Below are 11,504 nucleotides of genomic sequence, written 5' to 3' on the forward strand. Positions count from 1 at the left end.
AGTTAAAATAAACGTATCGTGTATATATATGTGGTGGATTATAGTATGATTATGCTATGGTGATTATATAATGTAAATATTGTTAAAATTAAAGTCAATTTTTTATATTTTGATAACACTTTTTTAAAGAACACTTTCTAAAAAATATTTTTAATGCTAAAAAATATTATTTTAATTTTAGTATATATATATATCTTTGATTCACTCTTGAAGAAAACAATACTCAATCATGGCACCTATCACTTCTTCTGAAACTGGAAACAAAAATGGTAGCCAAAAGCACCCACACTACAAACCCAATTACATCCCTGATCATAATTATGTCCGCATCCTCGACACCACCCTCCGTGACGGCGAACAGTCCCCGGGCGCCGCCATGGCTCCCCACCAGAAGCTCAACATCGCCCGCCAGCTTGCGAAGCTTGGCGTGGACGTCATCGAGGCAGGGTTTCCCTGTTCGTCCAAGGATGACTTCGCTGCCGTAAAGATGATAGCAGAAGAGGTAGAAAATTATAAGGAACTACTTCTCCGTTGGCTATCATTATGATTATTATGCCTAAATTGTCTAGAAGACTGTCTTCTTCCTTTTGCCTTTATAGGTAGGAAGCAACGTTGATGATGATGGGTACGTGCCGGTCATCGCCGGTGGTGCGAGATGCAATGAGAAGGACATAGAAATAGCTTGGGAAGCCGTAAAGGGCGCAAAGAGGCCAAGGATCAGCACGTTCATCGCCACAAGTGAGATCCACATGAAGCACAAGCTGAAGAAGACGAAGGAAGAGGTTCTTGATGTTGCATGTAGAATGGTCAAGTTTGCACGGTCTTTGGGCTGTGATGATGTCCAATTTATCACTGAAGATGCCGTCAGGTTTAATTATTCTTTTTTATTTTAATTAATTTTTTGTTGCTTTTTCAATTATTTATGGTACGGTTCCTGTTTCCTACTCTCCTTTAGGGTGTGCATGGCCAGATAAAATCGAATTTGATGTGACTCAGATCCGTCCCGAAATATATATCGGGTCTATTTATTAGACTCGAACCCGGTCCGAGACCCGATGAAACCTATATACTTTTGGGCCACGTTTATACCGGGTAAAAATCGGGCCGTTAACACTACATTACCTTGATACTTTCTTATAAGTTAGCATGTGAAAATATCCAAATTTTCAAAACTCCAACCATTATTTGACATGGTAAAATTCACTTAGAAAAATATAACAAGAACCAACTATTCTCTAAAATTAAAGCATAACCATAATCAATACTAATATTGTCTAATAACACCAAATATTTAAATCAATATAAATAACACAATATTATACATTAGTCTAAAATCTTATGCATTTTAAACATAAAACATTAACTTATAGTTTTATAATAACTAATAACACAAAATATTAAGATTTACAATACTTAAATTCCACATAAGAATAGCCATCATCCATCACTAATAACACAAAATATTAATTGTGTATGATGACCGGGCCACCAGGCCGACTTCGGGTGACCCGAGCCATGGTCCAGACCCGACCCGAAATAATGACCGGGTCTATTTTTGAGACCCTTACCCGACTCTAGACCCGGTGAAATCACACCAAAATAGCCCCTAAAGTGTTCGGAGCCGGGCTGGATCTTCGGGCCGGGTCGGGTCATGCACACCCCTACTCTCCTTCTTGCTAAGGGTTTTTTGAATTAATATTTTTTATTAATATTAATCAATAATTTAGTTTAATATTTTATTTGTACATTATTATGAATTAAAATTTAGAATATTAAAATAAGAATAATAAATTTTGTTGATTATATAACATTATTTAAAAATTATTGACTTTCTAAAATTATAAAAAGTAGGACTGTATACGGATCGAATTGGATATAGCCTATAATTCTATCTGATTCGCACTGCACTCATTAGATCGGATCGGATACGATATTCGTATTTTTTTAAGTCGGATCGGATCGGATCGGATATCGAGTATATCTGTATAATTCAAAAAGACTGTTTTAAGATCCTGTTTGACTGTTTTTACAAAAAAAAATGTCGAAAAAATCCATTTTCTCACATGTTTAAGCCTATTTACTCCTAAAATATTATCAACAAAATTCTCTTAAATAACAAAAAAATAATAATAACACAAGATCTAAGTTTAATTATTTTATGTTAAGTACAACATAAAAAATTAAAAACAATATATCATAAAATTCATAAAACAACACACTAAAATTCATATCACATTAGGGTTTACTTTCTTAAACTATGCTTTTGGACACGACACTCACCGACACTCGTCTGACACACGTGTCTGCTATGTCCAACCGTGTCTTAATAAAAAGTAAAAAATTCTTCTCCGGACACACTTGGACACACCTCAATACCATCATGTATCAGCGTGTCCAGTCTTATTCTTAACATATATTCTTGAAATAAATTTAAATATAGTATATATTATTATTTATTAAAACAAAAATTATTTTAAATACTTGATATAATTAAAATAAGACATTAAAAATAACTAAAAAGAGTTAATTTATATTTTAATATCAATAAAATATCAAAATATCATTAAGATTTATCTAAAAAATACTTTATATTTTATATGTATGCGTGTCCCCGTGTCTTATAAAATTTTCAAATTCGCGTATCGGCGTGTCTCGTGTCATGTCGTGTCCCATGTCCGTGTCCGTGTCCGTGCATTATAGCCCACATCAATGCTTCACCGATTCAAATATAAGACACAATCCTAGTTACACTTGGCAGAGTATATGTGGCTCTAAGTGGGTCGTAAAGCTGGGAGGTCTCTAGAGGGTTGGCACAGGATAATTGATTAAAATATAGGGCGATTCATGCCTATCTAATCAGAATGGTTTTAAGGCATGGAGTAATCTGTCAGATATGGATTCACAAGCTACCGTGGATAATCTTATTAACTCTATAAACAAAGGTGAATGCTATGGTGCCTAAAAGGTGGTGTCTATTTACTAAAAAAGGTTAAAAAATAATATTTAATTTAAAAAATATAACAATAAATCATTTTTAAAAATTTAAAACTTACTACAAAAGGTAAGTTAGACAAAATTTAAGCACCAACTCATAGGCTCTATAGAATTGGCCATAAACAAATCATGGAACCATAACGTTATTCAGAACACTTTTCTATCCTTTGAGGTAGACCAAATTCTAACCATTTCAATCGACATACAGGGGCAACAAGACATGTTTTATTGGAAATATAACAACAATGGAGAATTTTCAGGTTAAGAGTGCATACTGATTGGTCCGACAGCAAGCTCAGAATACTTCGTATAGTGTGGGGAACAACACAGTAGCCATCACTAACCAGAAACAATTTTGGCAGACTAAAGCCCCACCAAGAACACTAAATTTTATGTGGAAACTCCTTCGTAATTCTCTTTCCACAAAGCTTAGCCTACAGTGGTAAGGGATTAGTTACTTAGCTTTATGTCCACGATGCTGGGAATATGAAGAATTAGCCATTCACACCTTTTCTTACATTGCAATTGGGCTAAGCATTTCTGGTTCAGTTTACCATTTATGCTTCGATAAGCTAATTCATAGAACACTTCGTTACAATCTTGGGTAACCCATATGTTGGGTTAAGTACTTTTTTCGTCCCTAAGGTCTTAGATCAAAATCAAAATTGTCTCCGACCTTTTTTTCATATCAAAATCATCCTCAACGTTACAAAATGTTATAAAATCATCCTTTTGTCCATAAACAATATTTTTTGGACAATTTTACCCTTAAACAAAACCCCTTCCCCTTCCCCTCCCCACTAACCCGCAACCCCCTTCATCATCATCACCGAGCTTCTTTCTCTCTTTCTTTCTCCAGACTCCTACTCTCCTTTACCAAATCACCTCTAATTAAAGTTGAGAGAGAAAGTAAACCCCAGGGAAGCTTGGCATCGAAATGGGTGACAGGGGAAGAGGAATTGGAGCGGGAAGCATTGTGATCGGACGTGGTGGGTGGTAGTTTTGGGAGATTAGAGGGTGCGGGTTTGGGATCGGGTTGGGGATCGATGGGGTAGGAGGAGTGAGGTCAGTTGTGAGAGGTTCGGAAGGTGGAGAGCGGAGAGTGGTGAGATCGATAGAAGCGTCTTCGAGTTCGTCGTCTTCAGCTTCGAATCCCTCGACATGGCGGCACTGTGACGTGTCTGGGAAGGGAGAGGTAGCGCTTGTAGTGGCTGCTGGCTTTCGACGAACGGCGACGGTGGGTGGCAGTTGGAAGGAAGAAGAAAAGAAGGGGAGGAAGACAGAGGGTAGAACTGATGCACTGAGGGCGGCGGCGGCCAGAGGTTGATGGCAGTAGGTTCCAGCACCGTGCTCCTCTTGATCAAGCCTAAATTCCAACCCGGCCTAGATAGAATAGGTTTGGTTTCCTCTCCCGCCTATTCGAAGATTTTAGGTAAGCCAAAAAACGTGAGCGCCCCTACGCGAATATTGTGGTGTTAGCGGCAGATCAAACAATTGATGAGCGAAAACGTGACGAAAAAAAAAAGAAGTTTTTTTCAATTCCGAAGCGAAACCTAGCGTAATAAAGACATGAGTCTTCTTCCATACTCCATATATAGCTTATGGCTCTACTGAAAGACTGAAAAGTCCATTACTTCATATATTAATATGGCTTACGGCTTCCTCCTCTTTTCGTTCTTCCATTTTTTTTTGAAGAATATAAACATCATTCTTTTTTTTTAATTTCTGTTATTGCTTATTTTGGATCTGAAATTGCGGTTGAAGATTGCTAAATTATTGTTAAATCTGAAATTTCTGTTGATTTATTTTGTGGATGTTGCTGTTGATTCATTTTGTTGTTGCTGTTGCTGAAAGTGTGTTGCTGTTGTTGAATTTGCTAAAATTGCTGAATTTGTTGCTAAAATTGTTGTTGCTGAATTTGGTTGTTGTTATTGCTGAATTTAGTTTGTGAGTGGGTGTCTGGGTGATAATGATTTAGAGAGAAAGAAGGTGTGATGATTATGGTGATGACGATAAGAAAAGGGAGAGGGAGAGGGAGAGAGATGCGTAGCGATGAGGATGATGATGCAGAAGTTAGTGACGAGGGTAAAAAAGGTTTTTTATTTTTGTTTAAGTGCAAAATTGTCTAAAAAATATCATTTATAGATAAAAGGACGATTTCATAACGTTCTATAACGTTAAAAATGATTTTAATACGAAAAAAGATCGGAAACGATTTTGATTTTGACATCAGTGAGACTAAAAAAGTATTTCACCCCATATGTTTTATTGGAAAGGAGCACAGGGGTTTATTCTTTTGTTGCCTTCGTCAACTTTGGTTTGAGAGGAATCAGTTACTTTTCAAGAATGAGACCAAATTACCTGAATGCGCAGCAATGGTTCTCCAAGCTCACTGCCGCTGTAACCTTCACATTTCTTCTCCGGCAGCGCTAAGATCTCTGCCTCCCGGAAGCCACAACCTCACGTTTTGGACCGTGCCACCACCAACCTTTTTCAAGGTCAACGTCGACGTTGCAGTTGTCAACGGACGGCACGGCGGAGTAGGCATCATTGTCTGCAACCACCACGGGGAGGTTGCTGTTGCAACCACGTTTCCTCTCCTAGCCTCTCTCTCTCAGTTAGGGAAGCAGAGGCCACTGCTGTCTTTTTGGGCTTAGATTGTGCTAGGCAAAGCTGTTTTTTTACCACATTATTTTGGAATTTGATAACATATAGGTTGTTATTGCTTTGTTAGATACACACACAAAGAATGATCCTTTTGGGCTGATTGTTTCTAATAGTAAAACCCTTTTGTATAGCTTTAGAACTTATCAAATCTCAACGTGAAAAGAGATGGAAACTTAGTTGCACATACACTACTACTTTTTACTCAATACAGCTTTGTTTCTTTATATATATAACCTACCTACCTACTTGAAAAAAAACACTCTAAAATAAAAAATTCTAAAATAATAAATAAAAAGTTATTCATCGTTAAATTTGTCATTTCTATCATTCACAAACTTCATTACTTGATTAAAAAATAACTTATTATTTTCCCATTGTACTAATTTATTCACTTTAAAAGAGATCGATCCAACCTACTCGTATATTTACTTTATTTACTTTAAAAAATAACTTCATTACTTTATTTACTTGTTTTTTTTATTTTATTATTAATTGAATAATTCTAAATTTCTGATCCAATAATTGACTCCACGTGTTTTGTTTGGTCGCCTTTACCAGTTTACATTGTAGGTTAGCCGTACAATTCCATACAATTTGACACATTGACTCCACGTGTTTTGTTTGGTCGCCTTTACCAGTTTACATTGTAGGTTAGCCGTACAATTCCATACAATTTGACGCATGTACCCCAACCCTTTCATCCTCAGTTATTACTATTGATATTAAAAGAGGAATTGAAAATCCTAAGCAGGAAGAAATTAAGAAGCAGAGGATTCTAGAATAGAGAAGATTTTTTGAGGAAAATGAAAACAATGAATTTTATTGAAAATATAAAATCAAAAGTACATTAAAAATCATAAATTTGTATTTCTCACACCTATTTATAATTCTTTAACTATTCACTAAACAGTTCTCTCAATACTCCCCCTCAAACTGAGGCACGATTTATCTCGAAGTCGCAGTTTGAACCTGTATTTCTGAAACGAACTCAGGAACAATGGTTTAGTTAAAGAATCGGCCACCTGATCTTGAGAGAGTATATTAACAACATAGAGAGATTTTTGATTTACTAAATCCCTTAGAAAATGAAAATCCAGCTCAAGGTGTTTACATCTACTATGCAAAACTGGATTTCCAGCCAATAGACAGGCACTCTGATTGTCACAAAAGATGGTTGGTGACATAGGTTGTGGGATTCGAAGCTCTCCCAAAAGCTGCTGTATGGACATTAGCTCAGTTTGTGCAGCACACATTGCTCTATATTCTGCTTCAGTACTGCTCCTGCTCACCTTTGTCTGCTTGTTACTCTTCCATGAGATCAGATTGCATCCAAGATAAACACAAAATCCAGTGATTGATTTTCTATCATCTAGATCTCCACCCCAATCAGCATCTGAAAAATCCAACAACCTAAAATCAGTAGATTTAGAAAATAATAATCCATGATCCACTGTACCTTTCACATATCTCAGAATTCTTTTTACACTCTTCCAATGCAGCAATGTTGGTTGATGCATAAATTGAGATACTCTGTTAACAGCAAAGGCAATATCTAGTCTTGTCATTGTGAGATATTGAAGTGCACCAACTATTGATCTGTATAGTTTGGGATCATGAAAAGGTTTCGAGTAATGAGCTGAAAACTTTGTGTTGGACATCATTGGGGTAGGCATCGAATTCGCAGTCTCCATTCCATCTCTCTTAAGTAATTCAGATGCATATTTGGCTTGTGAAATGTGAACACTACCTGTAGACAAATATGAAGCTTCCAAGCCTAAAAAATAACTAAACTTCCCCATATCCTTTAACGAAAAAATATTGTTCAATTGATAAATTAATTTATCTAATTCTGCAGCATTATTACCGGTAACAATTATATCATCTATATAAACTAACAAGTAAATCACATTAGAATAAAAAAATCTAACAAACAAAGACACATCATATCTGGTTTCTTTAAATCCAAACTGTTGAAGAGTAGTAGATAATGTTTTATACCAGGCCCTCGGTGCTTGTTTTAGACCATAAATGGCCTTGTTTAGCTTGCACACTAGTTGTTCACCCTTTGTAGAGTATCCCGGAGGTTGCATCATGTATACAGTCTCATTTAAGGTGCCATTGAAAAAGGCATTATCAAAGTCAAACTGTCTCAATGGCCAATTTAATGAAACAGCAATAGTTAAGATAACTCTAATGGTGGAAGGCCTTACCACTGGACTATAGATTTGATCATAGTCTATACTTTCCACTTGATGAAAACCCTGTCCAACAAGTCTTGCCTTATACCTCAGAATATCACCTTTAGCATTTTTCTTTATAACAAACACCCACTTACTTCCAATAATTGTGGTATTAGCTGGTGGTTCTGTTAATTCCCATGTCTTGCACTTCTGAAGAGCAGCAAACTCTTTATCCATTGCCTCTCTCCAGTGAGAACATTGTAACGCTTTAGCCACAGTCCTTGGAGTATTGTGTAGTAGATCAGTTTGTTGAACAGTCAAGACTTTTGGTTTGAACACTCCAGATTTCGATCTTGTTGTCATTGAATGAGCATTTGTTGAAGAGATGGAAGGAAGGCTAGTTTCAATACCACTAATAGGAATCATGTCCGGAGAAGAATTGGTATGAGATGCTGAAGGTGGGTGACATTCTGAAATTCTGATCTCATTCTCATGACTAGAAGTAGTGTCATGAGTGTCCAAGCCTGAGTGAGAAAGAGATGCTGTATCGGGCAATGGTTCACTTGTAATTTGTAATCCAGTATCTGAATTTATACTCAAAGACTTCGTAGCTTGATTCGATGAAGACATTGATGGTGGAGTTGAATCAATGATGGTAAATGCAGGGGCCGTAAGCTGGCTGCCACTCTCTGGATTATTCTTGGAAGATTCATCTCTGCCCAAGGTATTAGAAAACAATTTTCGATATGGAAAAGTATGCTCATGAAACAACACATGTCGAGCCATATAAATTTTACCATTTTGTGCCATACACTTATAGCCTTTAAAATTTGAATCATATCCTAAAAATAAACATGGTTCAGATTTGTAATTAAATTTAGTTTTACTATAAGGCCTTAAGAAAGGAAAACACATACATCCAAAAATTTTAAAGAAAGTATAATCCGGTTGATGCTTAAAAAGAACCTCAAAAGGACTTTTGTTATCAAGAATTGGGGTAGGAAGTCGATTAATGATATAAACAGAACTCAAAAAGGCATCTTCCCAAAATTGCATAGGCAAAGAAGCTGTAGCTAAGAGGGAGAAACCCACTTCTGTAATATGCCTATGCTTCCTCTCAACACTTCCTTGTTGATGATGAGTATAGGGGCATGATTTTCTATGATGTATACCTTCATTTGCAAGAAAATCAGTGAAAGCACGTGACATAAATTCCATTCCCAAATCTGTTTGTAAAGCCTTTATTTTTTGTCCAGTTTGATTTTCTATAAATGTTTTATAATTCTGAAAAGCTACTAAAGACTGAGATTTATTTGTGAGTAAGAAAATGCATGTGTATTTAGAATATGCATCAACAAAAGAAATATAATATCTAAATCCACTTCTTGATATTACAGGAGCAGGCCCCAGATATCCACAAAAACAAGTTCTAAAGGTGTCATGTACACAATATCATTTAAAGAAAAATGTAATCTATGCATCTTAGCTAAAGGACAGATTTCACATACATGATTGGCAGCAGAATGAGAACTGAAATGCAAAGAAATTTTATTCATAACATCCATTACGGTTTTAAGAGAATTATGACCCAATCATTTATGCCATAAATCCACAGTGTTATTCTGATTACATTTGGAAATAGGATATGCACTAGAATCTAAAGATTGATTAGCTAGCTGTGTAGTAGTAGTATAAGCACTAGAATACTGAGATTTAGAACTAGACAGGTTATCAGGGATCTGTAATGAGGTATTAGACAAAGTTTTTGATACTCGAAGGTTATCAAAAGAGTAAGTGCCATTTCTAGACATGCCTTGTAGGAGAAGTTCTCTGGTATCCTGATCATGAATAGCACAATAATCAGGCCAAAATTCAAAGTAGACATGGTTATCAGCTGCGAATTTAGAAACACTCAATAGATTTTGAGTAATTTGTGGTACAAGAAGTAAGTTCTTTAAACAAAAAGCAATATTTGAAGAGGAATAAAAAAGAACTGAAGAACCAGAATGAGTAATTGAAATACCTGACCCATTACCTACAAAGAGTTGATCATTATCTGAAGGATTTGGTGATGATGTGAGGAGATTTCCTGGATCTGAAGTGACATGATGACTCGCTCCTGTGTTCGGCAGCCAAGAAGCTTCACTTATTGAAGAGGAATGGGTAAGATATGCCCTAGGTTGATGAAAATTGGCGGATGGAGGGGGTGGTTGTGTATTACTATATGGAATTTGCATTGGGGTAGAGTTGGTTGTGGAATTAGGCTGAAAAGCAGGATCAAAACGATGGAAATAGTTCCACACAACATGTCCTTGCCTTCCACATAATTGGCATTGAGGGCGATTTTGGGTGTATCCAAAACGTCCTCCACGATTACTGCGGCCACCACGGCCTCTTCGAAAGCCTCCGCCTCTTTGATATTCAAATGATGAGGAGGATTGAGCATAATGAGCTATAGGCATATCTACATCAGGTTTCTTGAACCTGTCCAGCATATCGTCAAACGCAAGCAGATAAGATTCAGCCTCTGCAACCTTGAAAGTTCCAAGCTTTGACATTACCGAACCAATGTATATAGTGTAGTCTTCATTAAGACCATCGATTATTGCTTGTATGTGATCTGAGTCAGGTACCTCATAGCCGAGAGCAAAAAGGGCGTCGACTACATTCCGAATCTTGTTCAAAAAGTCAGAAACAGTTCCATTTTTCTTACATGATTTGAGTTGGGATTTCAAACTCTGAATTCGTGAAGCTGAAGCATCTTCAAAGTATTTTGCAATTCTTTCCCAAACTTCATAAAATTGTGAGAGATGAATTACCTTGTTCTTGATGCTAGTAGTCATCGATTCTACAAGCCAAGTAGTGAGAGTTAAATCTTGTAATTTCCATGTCTTGTACTTCGCCGATTCAGAAATTGTTTTGGTCGCTTCATCAGTCAAGAAATGCTGCGGAATCTTGGAGCTGTATAGATGATCTTCCATGGAGAGGCTCTGAATTATTAACATTGGCGTGTGTCTCCATGTGCTATAATTGTCTTGAGTGAGTTTGTCTGAGATAGGTGAGAAGGTCTTCTTGGAAGAGTCAGAGAGGATAATCTTCATGACAAAGATGAGCAGGATTATAGGCTCTGGATACCATAAAAGAAAAATTGAAAACCCTAAAAAACTACTTTGCAGTGAACCCAAGCAGGAAGAAATTAAGAAGCAGAGGATTCTAGAATAGAGAAGATTTCTTGAGGAAAATGAAAACAATGAATTCTATTGAAAATGTAAAATCAAAAGTACACTAAAAATCACAAATCTGTATTCCTCACACCTATTTATAATTCTTTAACTATCCACTAAACAGTTTTCTCAATAGATATTTTCAGTTTATTTCTACAGTTATCCCATATTGTTAAAACCTATCATTTTAACCTATAAAGTATAGACACTTCGCTGTGATTATATGTCGGATATATTTTAGATACAACACTCATCGACACTCGTCTACTGTGTCTAACCGTGTCTTAATAAAAATTAAAAAAATCCTTTTTCAGATACATCTGGACACATCTAAATACCATCACGTGTTAGCGTGTCTAGTCTTATTCTTAATATATATTCTTAAAATAAATTTAGATATAGTATATATTATTATTTATTAAAATAAAAAATATTTTAA

At 36.1% G+C, this 11,504-nt stretch overlaps 1 protein-coding gene across 1 annotated transcript in view; it reads left to right on the forward strand.

Moving 5' to 3' along the window:
• LOC107625559 (probable 2-isopropylmalate synthase) overlaps positions 201-11,504 on the forward strand; it is a 29,704-nt gene continuing 18,400 nt past the window's right edge. The window contains exons 1-2 of the mRNA XM_016328227.2: positions 201-502; positions 600-868. Of these exons, the coding sequence (XP_016183713.1) occupies positions 230-502; positions 600-868 (542 nt within the window). The 5' untranslated portion in view covers positions 201-229. The remainder of the gene's footprint in view (positions 503-599; positions 869-11,504) is intronic.

The sequence above is a fragment of the Arachis ipaensis genome, chromosome B02, assembly GCF_000816755.2.
Source record: "Arachis ipaensis cultivar K30076 chromosome B02, Araip1.1, whole genome shotgun sequence".
Classification (NCBI taxonomy): domain Eukaryota; kingdom Viridiplantae; phylum Streptophyta; class Magnoliopsida; order Fabales; family Fabaceae; genus Arachis; species Arachis ipaensis.